Here is a 17979-nt window from a genome sequence, read left to right as displayed (position 1 = left end):
ACAAATAATTTTCCGAATGAAAAAAAATCTCTGTATTTTTAGGCACAAAAAAATGAATAATTTATTCACTAGCTGTTTCTCTTGAATAAAATCTGCAAATTTGGACTGAAAAAAGGATTGCAACGTTCGTGCAGTGAATATATGCAGTTGAAATATGCATACAGAAAGAAATACAAATGGAAAGTACAGTTCACATGCACGCTTGCATGCACGATGCATATCGCCCGCATGTGTGCTATTTCTAGCATTTTCCACGCATTTCCATGCACTGTGCATACGTTCAAATCTTGTTGCTTAGTAGGCAAAGTTCAAGTTTTTTTTTTTCAAGTCATAGTAAAAACCTTGAGTTCATGGTCATAACATTGAAATTTTGATTAATGCAATTGGTCTTCTGTTCTTGCTCTGCTGCAAGGTAATAATTTCATGAGAAATTCCAACTGAATTCAAAAATCTTATTGGAATGTGTTTAATACTATATAAATATGAAAATAAAAGACGAAATTCCGTACAATTAATGTAATATATTTTCAATTTTTTATTGTACTTTCGTTTTTACACCACCTCCAGAGAAATTTATACAACAAAATTTGGTTTCCAATTCAATTTTGAAATCTCACATGCACACGATTAGTTTTTTTTACATACATACACCATTTTGAAATTGTTACATCGAGTTTTACATTACAATATGTTTTCAGACATTCAGATGAAAGAGAACGAATGAGAAAGAAGAAAGATGTAAACAGTAAACACAATGATAAAATATTTTTGTTTTGCTTTCGTGTTCAAATATTGGTGTACTGGTTCTAGTCGATAGTGTTCTACACCATTTGGTTTAATTTTTTTTTTCATTTGCTTAAATTTGATTGTCCTATCTGAACAGTTTTCGTTTTTTTCTGTCTTTTTTTTTCTTCTAGCAATCGAATATAATTATATTATATTAAAGAGTAGATGATTTTTTTTGTTCAATAATAAATAATTGAAGAACGAAATCATAAGATTTGCTTAATTATGTCTTTTCTTCGACTAAACCATTCGTCAAATGTTTTCTAAATTTGTTGGTAAGAGTGATGTTTGTTCATTGCAACAAATTACGCCAGACGCATCAAATGACAGAATAACGATGAAATTCAGAAAAAAACGATGACTTATACATACACATACGATTCGACACATGACATATTCAGTTAGGTAATTTCAATGTCTTCAAATTCTTCACCGGTCCAGGAAATCGATATGCAATAATGCTGAAAAAGTTGTGTCAACAATTCAGCCTCATCGAGTAGTTCAAGTTTTTCTATGCGTTGTATTTCATTCGATGGTAAGCTTTGATAAACTTGAACCATATCCCATGCTTTGGCTCCATGCCAACCACAATTTAAAAATCTAAAAAATGATGAAAACAAAAGATACAAATGTACAACAACAACAAAAGTAAAAAAAAACCATTAGACCAATTGGAGGCCAATTGTTGTGGGAAGAGAGGAGAATAGAAAATTAAATGAAAAAATTCTTATTAGCTTACCGATCGATCTGTGTATCGAGAGTTTGACATGCTTCAACGCCAGCCAAATCGCATCCACGTGATCGTAAATTGGAGAGCATAACTTCGCCAAAACGATCGTTCATATTGACTTGTTCATAATTTACAATAAAGCCTGACGAAAAATGACTAGACAACCATTTTAAGAGATTTGAGCAGTGTTCACTTTCAATGTACACCAAGACACATTCGGCCAAAAACAATGTTGGCAACGTAAAGTCCACTTCGGCTTGTTTTAATTTATTTTCGATTTCATCGATGTGTCGCAAATCAACGCCCATCACATGATAATTTGCTGCATGCATATCAGTTGGATTGAAACGTACTTCACCATCTATTTAACAACGGCAAATAAAAAGTCAAACAAACGTAAATACTCTTATCTACTTCTCGAACAGTTTCTTGGATTTACCTTCGCAATGGAGTTTCGATAGAAGATTCTTGTGTCGTTTGATTGCCATACATTTTCTCGATGTCACCATTGGGAAATCTAACTCGATGAAGTTGGTTATCATATGGCCAGCATCTCGAAGACGCCAATAAAGCGTATCAAAACCGCAGCCCAAATTTATGATTTGACATTTGTCGCCAGTTTTCTATCGGAAAATCAAATTAGATAACGTGTGAAGGAGCAACGGAAAAGGACAAAGTGATAACATAGTAGACCAAAATTGATTAAAATGGGCTTTCTAAGTTCAAATCCAAGGTTATTGCAACACGCGATGCAAACACAAAATACATACCTCTAAGAACTTGTCGATGAAGATTTCGATGCCCTTGACGCGAGCAAAGTACCCACGATTTATTTCAGGTGCTTTTCTATCTGTATTACTCACAAATGAACCAATATAATCGTCTTTCCAATATCCCACACGCACTGCATGTCTTTTGCATCCGCTCGCATCATCGTTTGTAGATATCACACCATCATCACCCGATGGATTAAACATTGTTCGATCCATCATTTTATCTTTGAGTATTTCACACTTCTACACACAATATTTATCAAAAATAAATCTTATCTATGAATTGGTATTGACAAATGCATCAACAAATTGTTCACTCATTGGAGCATTTTTCCAAAACGATTTCTTCACTTTGCCAATCGAACTGTGCAACTCGTACTGCAATGGTTTTGTTTAATTTTCGCAAACTATAACATACACGGGAAAAATTTTTTCTTCTTCTGTCGTCGTCGTCTCTGCGTGTGTGAGAACGAAGGATGCGAAAAACAATGTGTGGAAAATCTCTCACACAGTGTTTATATGCGAAGCAATAGTGAAAAAAAAAGAGATGAAACGATATACTACGAAAATAAATCAACGTATAGGCGGTGATAGCCATGAACTTTCCCAGTAGTTGTAGTCGACTCACTTGCACTCTTTACTTCCTTCAATTGGATTTTGCTTCTACTTATTCATTCGTTTTGCCTATATGATTTTGACAGTTACATTGCTGTCAACAACAGTAGACATAACCATTTTTCTTTCGGTTTCAAATTTACATACCCATTCGTTTTACATTCTCCATTTTTGCTTTTAATTAAAATTCAATTTGAGATCATTTTTAACTTAAAAACATAAAAATAATATGACATTTTTGTAAATGGTGCAAAGGAAAAGCAACAAAATTATGAATTATGCCTTTAAAAGAACGTGAAGTTGTTGCACATTTGGAACGGTTGTAATTAACATTATGTTGCAACCGAAAAAATGGATTTATTCATTTCATTTTTGATATCTTTTTTGTGTTTGATTTAACGACAGATAAATATATATATTTTTTAATTTTATGTTTCGGCACAGATCAAAAGTAAATTCCCTTAAGTTTGGCAGGTATAATAAATCCAATTTGTTGTGACATTTCGCAGTGCCACCAATGGAAAAAAACAAAATTATCTGAAGTAACTTGTAGAATAACTCATTTCATGCAACTTTCAGTTCGATTTTCACAGCCATTAACGATAGATCACAATTTATTTTTTATAAAACGAAAATCAATCGACGGTTAGACACCACTTTTTTATTATTAAACTCATCTCTCGTCATTAAGTAAAAAAGTTTGAAAAAAAAAATCAATTGAATTCTTTAGAATTTCTATCAAAATGTTTCGTTTAACCAGTCAAATTCTACGAAACCAAAACTGTTTAATTGCAATCAATGCAAATTCAAGGTGAGCAGACAGATTTCGTATAGTTTTAAAACAAAGTTCAAGCATTGCATTAAAAAAAAGCATCCGCCTTGATAGTCTTGAAATAAAAAAAGGTGAAATAAACTCGTGTCGATTGATAACATTGAACATATGAAATCGGTATCAAGAAGTCTTCACTGCTTAGATCAGAATTCCAATAACTGTTTTTCATAAGTTCTCTGTACTTTGGACTCACACGTCCGCATTTTCTCAATTACTTCAATATATCATTATTTCAAATCATAGCAAGTTTATAGCATATTGCAAGCGCTGGTCAATCAAATTATTGTCTGATTGGTGAATCTCTCTCACAGTCAAACCGAAAAATAACCTTTGGAACTGTTTTCATTAACGACGATGTGACGTTATATAGAAAGTATCTATATAGGTCGTGTTTTGAAACCTGTCCAAATGCGCGATACGTCTGTGTGGTGTTTATGTTGATTGTTTTGAACGCTGTTCTCTATATTTATTTGTCTTAGCATACATATGCAAGCCGGATCGTATGAATATAGTTTGACCCCCGACAAATATGACATTGTGATCGTGAAAATAATGTAGCGTCAAAGCAAAACACATTTTTTTCGGTCTATTTTATCAACAGATATGATGTCAAATGTTTTTTTTTTTTTTTCCCAATTCTTTTCGTTCGTCAAAATAAAAAAAACTTTATTATCTTACATAAGCATTGCTTACACATTTCGAGGCGTGTGCGAGCATCATTACGTTCGTAGTGAACTTTGATAACGTTTTTATTCTTAACAAATTTTTAGCTTTTTGTTTTAATTGATGATTCATTTGTATAGATGTCTAGCTTCTTCGGCCAAATTGAATGAAGCTCCACCAAAAGCGAAAGTTGAGAAGGCTGTAGCTCCATCTCAATCATTCGTGGCCAATTTCTTCCGAGGCAAAGTTGAATCGTCTCAAGTTTTTCCATATCCATACAATTTGACCGAAGAAGAAAGCGAAACATTGAGTATGGTCATTGACCCCGTTTCACGCTTCTTTTCTGTAAGTATTGAACACATTGGAAATGTGTGACATTCATTGCGTACAATTTTACACAATTTTATGCTTTTCAGGATATAAACGATCCATTCAAAAATGATGATAGCGCTGACATCGATCAAAAAACTTTGGATGCATTATGGGAACTTGGCGCATTTGCGATACAAGTTCCAACCGAACTTGGCGGGATGGGTGCAAATAATACACAATATGGTAGATTATGCCAAATTGTGGGCGCAAATGATCTTGGAGTCGGTATTTGCATTGGTGCACACCAAAGCATTGGTTTCAAAGGTATTTTATTGTATGGAACGGATGAGCAAAAAAAGAAGTATCTACCAAAAGTGTCAACTGAAAAAGTCTATGCTGCGTTTGCTTTAACGGAGCCAAGGTAATCAAAATAATAACACTTTTTGGTAATATGTATGAAAATCGTTATCTTTTTAATTGTTTCCTAGTTCTGGATCAGATGCCGCAAGCATTCGTTCACGAGCCGTTCTATCGCCCGATGGAAAACATTATATTTTGAACGGATCAAAGATTTGGATATCGAACGGTGGATGGGCCAACGTCATGACAGTTTTTGCACAAACTGAAGCGACTGATCCAAAAACTGGTGAGAAAAAGGATAAAATTACGGCGTTCATTGTTGAGCGTGGATTTGGCGGTGTTACCAATGGACCACCAGAGAAGAAAATGGGTATCAAATGCTCAAATACGGCCGAAGTGTATTTTGAAGATACGAAAATTCCCATTGAAAACGTATTGGGCGGCGTGGGAAACGGATTCAAAGTGGCTATGAATATTTTGAACAATGGTCGATTCGGAATGGCTGCATCATTGTCGGGCACAATGGCTGCATGTATCCAAAAAGCTGCCGAACATGCATCACAACGTGTACAATTCGGAAAGAAAATAGAGGAATATGGTGCAATCCAAGAAAAATTGGCACGAATGGCATTGCATCAATATGCAACTGAATCAATGGCATTTATGATCTCGAGCAATATGGACGGTGGAAGTAAAGACTACCATTTGGAAGCTGCAATTTCAAAAGTTTTCGCATCCGAATCAGCGTGGTACGTATGTGATGAAGCGATCCAAATTCTCGGGGGCATGGGTTATATGAAAAACACTGGATTGGAGCGTGTTCTTCGTGATTTGCGTATTTTCCGTATCTTTGAAGGTTCAAACGATATTCTTCGCCTATTTGTTGCTCTATCTGGCATCCAATATGCCGGTGCACACTTGAAAGAACTGCAAAAGGCATTGAAAAATCCAGCAAATAATCTGGGACTATTATTCAAGGAGGTGTCAAAAAGAGCTTATCGCAAAGCCGGCATTGGAGGTGTCGATCTATCAGGACAAGTCGATCCAAGTCTTGCCGATGCAGCCAAGTTGTGTGCACAGGTTTGTATTGTGATTAATTAAAATTCTACAATTCTTTGAAAATACGCATTGAATTTTTGGTTCATCTCTTCTATTTTTCACAAAATTTACAGTCAATTGATATATTTGGACAAACGGTGGAGAGTCTTCTTGTGAAATATGGTAAAAATATCATCGAACAACAATTCATTTTGAAATGTCTAGCCGACAGCGCTATCGATATTTACGCAATGGGTTGTGTTCTATCAAGATGTTCACGAACAATTAAATTGGGCTTGGACTCAGCTGAACATGAAAAACTTTTGGCCAAAGCATGGTGCACAGAAGCCGCTGAACGATGCACACTTAATAATAAGAAAATACATGATGCCCGTTATACCACTATTTATCCTCAATATACACAAATTTCGAAAAATATTTGCAGTGCACAAGGTGTTGCCAACTCCAATCCACTTAATATTTAAGTAAACCATGAGCAATTTTTTTGTATTGAATAAATTGGTTCTATTGGAAAAATTCAAATAGTTCAAGAACCCGTTGCGAATAAGTATTATAACAATGGTTCATACTAAATTCTCTTAAATTGTCTACTTTTTTGTGACGTTGCGTGTGTTTTTGTTTCCGCATATGTTTGAATGGCCGCAAAAATAAAGGCTTTTAGCCGATTATTGTATTTTTGAAAAGTTTTGAAATAAAATTCTATATTTTGAGCGAATATTATTGAGTATTTTGGATAGATTTTATTGAAAACTGGATTTGAATAAGAACCTGCGATTGACACTTTCTTTATTTTTCAATTCAATTCAAGCGTTCTTCACACGAAACGGCCATATTGACAAATTGCATCGCAATCATAAAAAAATACAATACAAAATTATTATTTTTTTCATGATAGTACCGCGATTTGAAATTTTTAGAAGATTTAGAACAGATTTTAAACATTCATGTTTCATATTGCATGCTCAAGTGTGAATGAATCTTAATGCGAATTTGAAAGACTGTGACAACGCTAAGGCGACTTTCAAATGTCAAATGTTGTTATTCGACTCACCAAACACAAAATTAACTTCGCTATCTTAGTTTGATAATGATTTCATACGATAAATAATTGATTACAAGGTGATGGAATTTGTCATCCAAAATATTAATTCGTGGTAATATTCCAAGTATAAAATAAGCATTATTTTTGGTGACAGAACAAACAGCTGATTGGTATGATGAAATAGTAATAGCGAATTAATAGTAATTGTAAATTTTGTTAGTCATGCAGCGTAATAAAATTTATTGAACTATTCGCATTTAATAAGGTTAATAGCAAACATCTGAATGTAAATGTTTGTTACCAAATCTTTGCACACAACAATTACTTTCCATTGTTTCAAAGTTGTGATATTAATAAATAGATGAATCCAGTAACTCAGAAAACTTTGTTTATTTGAAGTTCTTATCTTCGAACTCGATTGAAATGTAGATTTTGCGATGCGATTTTTAAAAACAAAAAAAATGAGACAAATATTTTTGTTCTTCGCAGAATTCTGTCACATATACCTGCTACCTGATCAATATGGAAAAGCATCCCGAGAATGTAATACATGTGACCGGATTTGGGCCGTTTCGCGGTTTTACCGAGTCAAATCCAAGTTGGTTGGCTGTTTCGGCATTGCCGGACAACATACTGCATAACAATGAATTAATTCCAATTGTAAAGCACGAAATTCCTGTCACTTACGCCGCGGTCGATCAAAAAGTCAAAGAAATTTGGGCCAGCAAACCGAAGGTTTCATCAAATCAAATTATCCGTTTAATTTTACCAGGCCTAATGAATTTAATCACAATCTTACTTTAATTATTATTTCAGTTGGTAGTTCATTGTGGTGTTCATGCAAAAGCCGATAAAATTTGCTTGGAAAAGAATGCATTCAATGGGAATTTTCGTGAAGCTGATTATTCAAATAAGCTGCCCGATTGTTGCAGCGTAATGCTACCGAATGGTGGAGTGGAGTGCGAAAAGATATGTACCACACTGAATTTAAACAATATTATTAGCGAAATTGATACAACAGCACCGATGAAGTGTTCGAATCATCCGGGAAAGTGAGTCATTCAGTTTTGAATTGTGTGCGATTACAATGTTAAAAAAATAGCAATATTTTTGTATTTTTGCAGCTACTTATGTGGCTATATTTACCTGAAATCTCTTGATGCCGATCGAGCTCGAAGTTTATTTATTCATGTGCCATCACCGCGAGAAAATTTGACCGTTTCAAATATCAGTGAAGCAATTTTATCTGTTATTAAGCATTGCGTTAAGCAATTAGATAACCATCGTTAATCTATTATATCCAGCAGAAGCTGAATTTTTTCTCAAAAAAATAAAAGAAAAAAAAATATCTGAAATAGTTTCTGACGATAGTTTTCTATAATAAAAGAAAGGTCTAAAAATGCCATCAAGTTAAATCAAGTCTTCAGTTCCTTTTTTTATTAATTCGAATTATTATTTCCAGTGGTGAATCGCCGGATAAAAGGAGGTTTAGTTGCATTTACAGTTTAGAGAAATTGTTGTTAAAAATGAGATGGTAAGAGAACGGAATCTGTGCAAGAATAAGAAAGTTAATACACGCATACACAACTGGCTTTAGTTTAATGTACAGTAGAGAGTGCGCATACATCGATCAGCAAGATCACCGAAGAGCGAAACGATATGAACAAAAGAATGAAAATGACAAACAAAACACGTAACAAAATAAGCATAACTTGATCGAATGCTCTCGCGCGTACAAGAGACACGTAACTGCCGAGAGAATCTCAATGAACAGTTCTCATTGAGGTTTCAATTAAGTTGGGTGTGCCTTGCGTGTCAACGATATCCACACATATATTCTCGAAGAACCAACAGCAGTAACCAAACACACAGTGCGTTTCATAAATCTCGTTTGTTTCGTTTCGTCGATAAGACGGACACAAAGGATGTGTTAATATATCTCATTTTTTTTTTCTCATTCGGTGAGTGTAATGAAGTTGTATTTTTAATCTAAAACACCAACAACGATCGAATTAATACAAACTCGCTATCACTGTTGTCGATTTCAATTCCAATAATTTCATTAGTTAACGTTAATTGTGCATGAACAGTGATTCTGAAATGTCGTTACAATTTGACGCTTCGTCATATCAATCAAGTAAAAAAATATATATGTATATATACGAAAAACTAGTAAAACATTGTTGATGTCAGAATTTTTATGAGTTACAATTGAATTACGAGCTAAATTCAATGCTTTCAATCGTGACTGCAATGTTGGATTTTTTTCCACGTTGAATTTTTTTAAACATTTCATAATTCGAACAACATTACATCGGTGCTTTCCGTCTCGCTTTTATGCATAGCAATTCTATTTGTTGGCTCCATTATTGTTCTCTTGTTCGCATTCATTCATTTTCTGTTGCAGTCCACGATTTTTTCCGTGTGTGTTCCAAACCAAACAATACACAAAACATCGACATTGCTTTACGCTCTCAATAGCTTTTAATGAAATGAAATAAGAGAAAGAGATAGAGAATACTTAAGTTTTTCGGTTTTGTTGTTGTGTGTGCGGAACAAGAGCCACCATGCCATATATAGTATACTATAAGCACACGAAATGGCTATAATGCTTTTTGGTTCGATTGTTGTTGGAAATGATTAATACACATAAAGGGGCAAAAAGAGTGAGAAAGAGAATGAAATGAAACAGTGTACAAAAAATAAACACAGAAAATCTCTTTATCGTTGTATTTTCACAGGTCACTTTGCGGTTGGTGTGTTAATATACGTGTTTAGGTATAACGCAAGTGGATACCTGTTTTTCTCTCATCGTTCGCTCTCGTCTGCGTGCATGTTCTGTTGTTTTCGGCATGAATAAGTTTTGAATATTATTATTTAAACTATCCTACATTAGTGTGTTGTTGATTTGAGTTTGTTAAGTTCGTAGTTGTCAACCCAGATCGCCAAACTCAAGCGACGGCAAAACTTCGGTTATTCCAGCAAAACTAAAATAGCAAACAACTTTATTGTGCAATTCCAGAGAAGAGAAAGAAAACTGAATCTTAGAAACTTAATAAAAAAGCATCGATCATACGTTACGATTGTAGATATTTGATAAAATTTGTTGAATGTGTGTTTCGTTTTAAATAGTGTTAATCCAGCAGTATTTCGTGGCATATTAGTGGAATGTTTTTTTAATTATGTGGGTGACTCATCTAGCACACATGAAATAAAACAAGTTGAAAAATTGGACATTGTTGTTTAATAAACAAAAATTGAAAATACAATTAATAATTTTGTGATACGTGTTTAAAAAAAAAATTCTTCAATCATTAAAAAGTGGCAAGTAACGAATAAGCTCAAAATGAGTAACAAAGACGAAACCGATTTAGTACGAAATACCGATTCGACGGAAAGTGGACAAACACTAAAATCAAATCATATGCATGATCTTAGCAATGGTGATACAGCTACACTAAATGGTAATTCCAAAAATCCAGACGAAAGTAATTTGCAGACGTCAATTGCCGAATCAACCGAACGAAAATCAAACACACCCAGAAATTGGGTGCAATTCGAAAATGAAGATGACAATGACAAGGTACTTCCAATAAACATTTAATTTATCATTAGAATACACTTGCGCGTGATAAAAAAAATCATGAAAATCAACGTCTGGTTCTTTGCTTATCTATCATTCTCAAATTATTCACTGGAAATGGCTCAGCAAACAGAATACAGAGAGCAAACAGAATGTTCAATATTTATCCATTTTCAAGTCACATGTACTATGCAAATACTACAAATGTGATATCTCTACACACAAATGCGTGACGTTTTGTATGATGATATTAAATTATCGAGAAAAAAATATTCATTGTTTAGAGAGAAAAAATCGATTTGGTGTGTTAATTCAAAATATTTTGCAACAAGTTGACAATATTCGATTTTTTCAAGAGTGAAAAATACTCCAAATATCAACTCAATTCAGGAAGTTTACAATTAAATACATTTTCCCTGTTGTCTGATGTTATTACATTAACCTAACAAGCCCAGAAAATCATAGAAAACAAATCAAACAGTTTATGCTGTAATTACATTCGATGGCCTTGATTGCAAAACTTTCGGCATGTCATCGGTTGGAGAAATCAATTGAAGCATTTTTTCATTGGTTATAAAATGTTTAGGCACACAATATATATACAATTCGGTCTTCGATCGAGTTTTCAACGTGAAAATAACAACAACAACAAAAACAAGAATGATCCATTCTCCGTATGCTTCCGTCACCTGTTTTCATGTGTCAACGATTTGTTGTGGCAATTTGCGCACAAAATACAATTGAGAAATGTTACGATGGTGATAATCCATTATGCTGTACATACCATACGTATGTGGTGCAATTAATAACTGTAGACGCCAAGTTGTAACTATCTTTTGAATCCATATAAGATAGCGAAAGTCATTAACCATTCATTGGTTATAATATGTAACTTATTTTCTTCAATAATTTTTAGTTATTTTATGAATGTAGCAAAAATGTAAATATTCGATTTACTATTTGATTATTATGATATGAGACAATGGCCGTTCACACCAATTTTATAGAGTATATCAATCATTTGGGATAGTAAGGAAGAACTTAATAAATTTGGATAAAATGTGAGCAAATTCAATCTGCGAGAACCTCTCTCTTTCTACTTTTCGAAAAAATGATGAATTAGAATTAAATTAGAATCACACAACCGAGTCAATTGAATAAACTAGTATATGAAAAAATCCATTACACTCGATTGCAATTCATTTTGATGTCAAATGTCACATGGCACGTGGTAAGCAATGAGGAAATTTTCAAAGAATATTTCTTAAAACGAAAATGTCTATAAAATCGCCCAGCAGCAGTAATCGACCAACAGTAAATCATTACCAACATTTTTTGTTTGCCATACAATTGTTGAATAGAATTTTTTTTTCAAGCGGATGTAATTTAGCGATTATGTATACTTTAGATGAAAATAGATTGAAAATGTAAAAAAAATGGCACACCAATTGGTAGTTATTATTTCATGCGAATCAATTTTAACGATTTTTGGCATCTCTATCTCTTTTTTGTAGAACGAATCTCCGAACAAATACAAGCATAGTTCTGTACAACAAACATCATCAGGAAGTGTGTCGCAATCATCGCAGCCACCGGTTTTGACAACCGAGAGTGTTCACATTAATATAAAAAATCTCCCATCACCACAACAACCACAAAAGTCATTAGCCACGTCTAGTCCAGCGGTTATTGAAATTGAACAACCGAAAAACAACTTGAACAAATCGGTGACAACGTCTTTTTCAACGTCAGCACCGACGCCAAACGAACAAGGATTACGAACAATTGAACTATCATCGGGACGAGTTCGAGAGGGATTTGCAAATGGAGATGTCATAGTTTCGCTACTTCCAGTAAGTTTTTGTAAAAAAAATACATTATTCCGACACAATGAATCAATTTCAAATTCAAATACAATCAAGGATATCCTTAAGAAAAAAAAGAAACAGAAAATATTCCATTTTGAAATTGAATTGATTGTTTTTCAGATAAACACGAGGTGGCCATGGATTACGCCGGCTTTATTTCGTCCAGAATTGGTAAATCCATTTATCAAAATTAAATCATTTTTATTTGCAATTATAATGGAGTTTTAAAGTAGAAAATTCACTCTCGAAACTAAAAGGTCTATACCCTACGAATCAATTTTAGTTTTGAGACTAAATTTTCTATTTTAATGCTTTAACCTTTTTACTATTCCAATTAATACTTTACCAATTCCAAGGTTCCGGAAGAGTTAATGGCACAAGGGCTTACGGTAAATAATTCATGAAATTATTTTTCAAATTCGAAATTCATAGCTCTATCTTCTATGTTTCCGAATAGCTGACTGTCGAGGAGTATGTTCATGCCATGGAGACACTGGTCAATGATTTTCGATTTACATTGTACAATGTATGCTATAAGCGAGTATTATTAGTTTGGGTTGTCTTTGCATTATGTGTGATGCTCGGCTTGTTGTTCTCGGGTCTAAAAGGCATTCCGTTGTTCAGGTAAATCTTCAATTGTAAATTTGATGTCGTGTATCTTTAAATATTCCAAAATGTGAATATTTGTAATGTAAATTCCTTTTGAAACATTGTTCAGTTTGGGCGTGGGATGGCTATTTTTAAATGCGGCTGCCATTTTTATGTGCATGTGGGTGAAATTACGTTTGGCACGTGGTAAGTAATATGAGAAAATTTTCAAAGCAGATTTCTTAAAGCAAAAATGTCTATAAAATTGTCCAGGTCTCGAACGATGCTTAGCATCGGTTAATAAGCAACTAATTCGTCATAAGATCATAATGGCGCTGGACGATCGCGGTAGAATATCATGTCATAAAGTGAATTTATGTTTCATGTACTATGATCCGGAGCAGTGTGTCAACTATTTGAATGATTTTATTGAACGTAGTGAGCAAAATGGAACAACTATTGAAGCCGGTTGGGAATCTCGTCTAGATGTTGATGTTAATGATATCATTATTCAGGGAAGTAATACAACACGTGTTTCAAAGCGAAAGGTATGTTTAATCAATATGGTTTTTCAGTTAAAAATACATCAGCATGAATTCAATATTCATTTATTCAATGTGCTTTATCCAGAAAACAATCCTCATCCCATGTTTTCCATCAATTTTTGGTTTGCACGGCATTTTTATTTCAATTAACCGAACTATTTATTTTATCATTTTCATAATTGGTATTTCCATTTCAAATTCCATTATTTTATCGTGCAGTTTTTAGAAAAAAAAACATATACCGACCATCCAAAGGACCGAGTACGACGTTTCCCCCTTTGATAAGCGAAATTAATCCGATATACGGCGCTGATGTAAATGTCACTCTATGTCATTCCACAATAATACATTTTTTGGCTTGACAATATATAAGTTCTTCATTCAACATGCATAATTTTTGAACGGTCGAGTGAAAAAAAGAAACATATCATAAAATATTCTTCTTACGTTTTTCATCAAAATTCTCTATATTTTAAATTTATTTGTTTAAAAATAACAATAATTTCAAATATAATAATAATTTTTTCATAGATTGAACAAGAATCCAATGTAAAAAGTAATACCAATGCGACGCCCAATGGGATAAATGTAAAGTAAAAGTTAAAGTATATGAAAAGTGTACACACTTTTGTAACGCTAATTTCAAAGCGCGACGATGACAAGCAACGTTGATAGTAGCGCCATTGTGCGGTTGCCAGCGAAACTAAAAAATAGCACAAATTTCGATCGCATAAATCAAAAATGGTACGAATTTGTGCCACCCAACATAAACTGTGGCAACCATAATGAAGTTGCTGCGTTGCCCAGCTGTCATTGTCGTCGTGCTTTGGCTAATTTATATGGAAAAGTGTACACCGATTTTGGAAATATGGGTGCATAACCGGTGTACATATTATATATATACAGGATGTACAATTGTACACCCATATGTAAACCCATCGGTACACTTTTTCATAAAGTAAAAATGCAAAATGAAACTTATTTGGGATCGTAGTATTTTGGTCCGCCATGACAGCATCTTCGTTTTGCTTCTCTGTGATTGGTCAAGTAAAATGGATCCGCTTATTTAATCCATGAAACATTTTATTAATCATATTTAATCCGCTTATTTAATCCATGATTCTTATTTAATCCATGAAACATTTTTTTTTGAAATTATTGTATTATTGTATTGTATTTTGTTAATTAATGAAAAATGTTAGAAAAATATTTTATGACATGTTTTTTTTTCGACGATAAATGAAGAGCTTATATATTGTCAAGCCAAAAAATGTATTATTGTGAAATGACAGAGTGACATTTACATCAGCGCCGTATATCGAGTTAATTTCGCTTGGCAAAGAGAGAAATATTTTGACAGATAGTACTCGATCCTTTTCAATTTTTTTTTTAAGTTTGTTCTTTAACGATTTCAAGAATGAAAAAAAAAAAAAACAATTTGTGGCGAAAAAAAAACGTTTTCATTTGTTTCTCATGCTAAATAGGCTGCGGGAGAATTGCTATTTTTGCGCTATTTGCAGAGATGGGGGAAGGATTACCTCCGTCGAAGACTTGACTGGATTTTTGAAGAGAATGGAATGCATGAAATGCCTCGCCATCTCCAAGCTGCATTATGTCCTTGTCAATATGCTGAAGAACTAATATTGAATAAACCGCGCAAAGATGAACGTGCATGTTGTCCGCGATGCAATGACTGGATGAATTCGCGTGGCATTTCGATATGTTAACATATCAACCATATTTTTATATACACAAAAGACCGATCGACGTCCAAAGAAACTAATACAAGGGACATACAACTAGGGACAATCGATTAAAATCGAAAACTGTTCACGTCCAAGTTGACATGGGAACCATTTTAAAATGCAATGGACTCAATTACGTTGAGTTTCCGTGAAATAAACCCCTGCCCGCCCCCCATAACCTTCAAATCAACTAACAAACTGAAATTGCAACTAACTCACCTACTAACACGTGAATGTTGAATGTCATTTAATGCTCGTTTCATTTGGTCTATTCTTATTAGTTTTTTATTTTTTTATTTTATAAGTTTGGTAGTTGGCTTGACGTTCTTTGTAAATTGATAGTTCGTGTTTGTTTTAATTCACTTACTTAATTTTCTTATGTCATCGTTTTTGTTTCGATTTGCTTTCTTTTTATTTCTCGTTTTTCCCCGGGTCCGATTGTGGCAGGAACGTGCACTATTGCTATTTTTAAGATATGCAAGCCGATGGGGCAATCAAACTATGCGTGGTTTTATTAAAACCGGTGTTCATGAACCAGCCCGGCATGTCTCCCAATACATTTGTTTGTGTCAATACATCGAAAATCATTTGAAATGCAAACCACAAGGCAAGTTAAAATATTTCAAAATCAGTTATTGGTGCTCACAGGCCGAAAATTACGATTGAATTCTTATCACATATCGGCTGAATTGCTATGTCGACAGCGTACGTGCCGACAACACACTAACCGGGTTAATTTTTTTTAAATACTTTTAATAACAAAACTTGGAACGAACATAAACAAAGACCGTTACTAATATTATATGACACGTATAGAGAACTGGATATTCTTAAAACATAATCAAACCGAATTACTGTTGTACTTCATTTTACGTATTAAATGTTACGTAATCAAAAACAAATCAATTTGACATGAATAACTAATTAACATCAATCTTATTCCATGATTAATTTATTCTTTTTAGATCTTTTTAAGTATGGTTATGAAAGCAATTTTAATTCAAAATTTTCCCATCTATTTGCTATTAAACTTAACGAATTTCGTTGACTCAATTTCGAATTTTGAACGATATTGCAACGCAAAAAAATCATCTACGATTCAAATACAAAAAAAAAGGGAACAGAATTTCAAACACAAATGAAGCGAATGTTGAAGGACAAATGAAACGAAAAAGAAAACAAAAAGGCCGAACAAAAGAAAATCAAAAGCATTGAAACAAATATTTGTACTTATTTTTGAACGATTTATTTGAGAGTTAGATATATATTTCCTGGAATTTAAGCTTACAATCAATGCGACTGAGTCGCTAATAAACGTTATCAAAGCAATTTAATATTCACATATTTTCCATTGTTAACTTTGTTAAACTTTGTCAATACGGAACATAATATAAATGTGAAAAAAAACATTACGTCCAGAAATTTATTTCGAAAACCTTTCTTATCAGCTTATTAGATGTAAATTGAATGTTGAGAAAACCATAGATTACTTATGAATGAGTAGTTGAGATAGATAATAGATAGAACATTACGCTGTAGCAAATTATGTACTTAACTATCACACAGTTGTTAAAACTTCCAAAGTTTGAGAATGAAAATTCACTGAGTGATCAGATGAATAAAAATAAATTGATATTTTTTGAATATTATTTAGATATTTACATGAACAGAAAATATTATTGTTGTAAATAAAAAAATTTACAAAATAAGTACAAAGGTTTATTTATTTGACTATTTAAAGATTGTCGACATATCTTGAATTATATCTCGTTCAACAAAAAAAAAACACATATTTCCATAAATTGCCATTTTTAATACCAACACTTGCCAATTTTTTTCATTTTATTCTTTTTTAAATAAAATTTTTAATTTTTTATGGCAATGTATTAAAAATGGCAAATTCGTGAAATAATATCTAAAGCTGGCTGTCTTGGATCATGTTTGGTTTTGAATTTTCTTCTTACAGGTGGTTGCTGCGGCTTTTTTGCAACATTCGGCGATCCACTTTCTCCATATCCTTTATAAAGTGACCGTTCATGAATAAAATATGAATATTATTCACCACAATTTAAATGGAATCAGAGATAAAGCTGAAAGGAGAGAGAGCTTCGAAAATGATTGAATCATTCTAAATTGGCTAACTCGAAATACACGTCTCTTAAAAATAATAAGTGCAAAATATTCTTTCATACAACTTTGTTTAGTTTTTTTAAGAGAATAATTCTCATATCGTCCTAGGTTAATTGATTCAAAGGTGATAGTAAAGATTTGTAAATTGTTCCTAAGCAAAATGGGTATTTATAAAATAAAATTCAATCACTTCCTACAATAAATCGGAAGTTTCGAAACATGATGTTTGCAATCTGCTGCATTTCTTCAGCGAATTTATGACTAAATGTAGATAATCCAATAGATACTTGCGTCTTTGTCAGCAATTGGTGTTATAGTTGAAAAATAACAAAATTTGAGTTAAAAAGA

At 33.1% G+C, this 17979-nt stretch overlaps 4 protein-coding genes across 8 annotated transcripts; 3 read left to right on the top strand and 1 right to left on the bottom strand.

Annotated features, from left to right (window-relative positions):
* Positions 1 to 506: 506 nt before the first annotated feature.
* LOC116336934 (leucine carboxyl methyltransferase 1) lies at positions 507 to 2962 on the bottom strand. The gene is made up of 4 exons (XM_031761162.1): positions 2287 to 2962; positions 1956 to 2139; positions 1526 to 1877; positions 507 to 1386 (listed from the first exon to the last, which is right to left on the bottom strand). Exons 1-4 carry the CDS (start codon positions 2506 to 2508, stop codon positions 1188 to 1190), a joined length of 957 nt encoding a protein of 318 aa, XP_031617022.1. The 5' UTR covers positions 2509 to 2962; the 3' UTR covers positions 507 to 1187.
* Positions 2963 to 3476: 514 nt separating this feature from the next.
* Positions 3477 to 6845, top strand: LOC116336875 (very long-chain specific acyl-CoA dehydrogenase, mitochondrial). The gene is made up of 5 exons (XM_031761055.1): positions 3477 to 3715; positions 4540 to 4744; positions 4816 to 5132; positions 5200 to 6151; positions 6244 to 6845. Exons 1-5 carry the CDS (start codon positions 3648 to 3650, stop codon positions 6592 to 6594), a joined length of 1893 nt encoding a protein of 630 aa, XP_031616915.1. The 5' UTR covers positions 3477 to 3647; the 3' UTR covers positions 6595 to 6845.
* A 113-nt stretch (positions 6846 to 6958) lies between these two features.
* On the top strand, positions 6959 to 8591 carry LOC116336877 (pyroglutamyl-peptidase 1). 3 transcript variants are annotated; one of them, XM_031761060.1, is made up of 4 exons: positions 6959 to 7284; positions 7662 to 7907; positions 7989 to 8224; positions 8297 to 8591. In XM_031761060.1, the coding sequence occupies exons 2-4, from the start codon at positions 7695 to 7697 to the stop codon at positions 8460 to 8462; spliced, it is 615 nt and encodes a 204-aa protein (XP_031616920.1). In that variant the 5' UTR covers positions 6959 to 7284; positions 7662 to 7694; the 3' UTR covers positions 8463 to 8591. The 3 variants fall into 3 exon arrangements, with proteins under 3 accessions (XP_031616920.1, XP_031616919.1, XP_031616922.1); XM_031761059.1 differs by having other exon boundaries at positions 6959 to 7342; XM_031761062.1 differs by having other exon boundaries at positions 6959 to 7342; positions 8275 to 8438.
* Positions 8592 to 8650: 59 nt separating this feature from the next.
* LOC116336876 lies at positions 8651 to 17849 on the top strand. 3 transcript variants are annotated; one of them, XM_031761058.1, is made up of 10 exons: positions 8653 to 9133; positions 9914 to 10755; positions 12270 to 12608; positions 12744 to 12794; positions 12980 to 13012; positions 13081 to 13247; positions 13342 to 13418; positions 13485 to 13759; positions 15949 to 16108; positions 17468 to 17849. In XM_031761058.1, the coding sequence occupies exons 2-10, from the start codon at positions 10519 to 10521 to the stop codon at positions 17524 to 17526; spliced, it is 1398 nt and encodes a 465-aa protein (XP_031616918.1). In that variant the 5' UTR covers positions 8653 to 9133; positions 9914 to 10518; the 3' UTR covers positions 17527 to 17849. The 3 variants fall into 3 exon arrangements, with proteins under 3 accessions (XP_031616917.1, XP_031616916.1, XP_031616918.1); XM_031761057.1 differs by lacking the exon at positions 17468 to 17849 and having other exon boundaries at positions 8651 to 9043; positions 15241 to 16067; XM_031761056.1 differs by lacking the exon at positions 17468 to 17849 and having other exon boundaries at positions 8651 to 9133; positions 15241 to 16067.
* Positions 17850 to 17979: the final 130 nt, after the last annotated feature.

Source organism: Contarinia nasturtii, unplaced genomic scaffold (genome assembly GCF_009176525.2).
Source record: "Contarinia nasturtii isolate CC-2019 unplaced genomic scaffold, AAFC_CNas_1.1 Cnas_scaffold_220, whole genome shotgun sequence".
Lineage (NCBI taxonomy): Eukaryota > Metazoa > Arthropoda > Insecta > Diptera > Cecidomyiidae > Contarinia > Contarinia nasturtii.
Note: the sequence above shows the minus strand (reverse complement) of the source record. Positions and strands in the feature narration are given on the sequence as shown.

What these genes read in the sequence shown, in the direction of transcription:
- LOC116336875 (XM_031761055.1), top strand. Translation starts at nt 3,648, where the DNA reads ATGTTTCGTTTAACCAGTCAAATTCTACGAAACCAAAACTGTTTAATT. An exon ending in GCAATCAATGCAAATTCAAG is followed by an intron (nt 3,716 to 4,539) that starts GTGAGCAGACAG and finishes TCATTTGTATAG; the next exon opens with ATGTCTAGCTTCTTCGGCCA. An exon ending in CAGCCAAGTTGTGTGCACAG is followed by an intron (nt 6,152 to 6,243) that starts GTTTGTATTGTG and finishes CAAAATTTACAG; the next exon opens with TCAATTGATATATTTGGACA.
- LOC116336876 (XM_031761057.1), top strand. Translation starts at nt 10,519, where the DNA reads ATGAGTAACAAAGACGAAACCGATTTAGTACGAAATACCGATTCGACG. An exon ending in ATGAAGATGACAATGACAAG is followed by an intron (nt 10,756 to 12,269) that starts GTACTTCCAATA and finishes TCTTTTTTGTAG; the next exon opens with AACGAATCTCCGAACAAATA. An exon ending in TCATAGTTTCGCTACTTCCA is followed by an intron (nt 12,609 to 12,743) that starts GTAAGTTTTTGT and finishes ATTGTTTTTCAG; the next exon opens with ATAAACACGAGGTGGCCATG.
- LOC116336877 (XM_031761060.1), top strand. Translation starts at nt 7,695, where the DNA reads ATGGAAAAGCATCCCGAGAATGTAATACATGTGACCGGATTTGGGCCG. An exon ending in TTTGGGCCAGCAAACCGAAG is followed by an intron (nt 7,908 to 7,988) that starts GTTTCATCAAAT and finishes TTATTATTTCAG; the next exon opens with TTGGTAGTTCATTGTGGTGT. An exon ending in TGTTCGAATCATCCGGGAAA is followed by an intron (nt 8,225 to 8,296) that starts GTGAGTCATTCA and finishes GTATTTTTGCAG; the next exon opens with CTACTTATGTGGCTATATTT.
- LOC116336934 (XM_031761162.1), bottom strand. Translation starts at nt 2,508, where the DNA reads ATGATGGATCGAACAATGTTTAATCCATCGGGTGATGATGGTGTGATA. An exon ending in ATCGAAACTCCATTGCGAAG is followed by an intron (nt 1,878 to 1,955) that starts GTAAATCCAAGA and finishes GTTGTTAAATAG; the next exon opens with ATGGTGAAGTACGTTTCAAT. An exon ending in CTCGATACACAGATCGATCG is followed by an intron (nt 1,387 to 1,525) that starts GTAAGCTAATAA and finishes ATCATTTTTTAG; the next exon opens with ATTTTTAAATTGTGGTTGGC.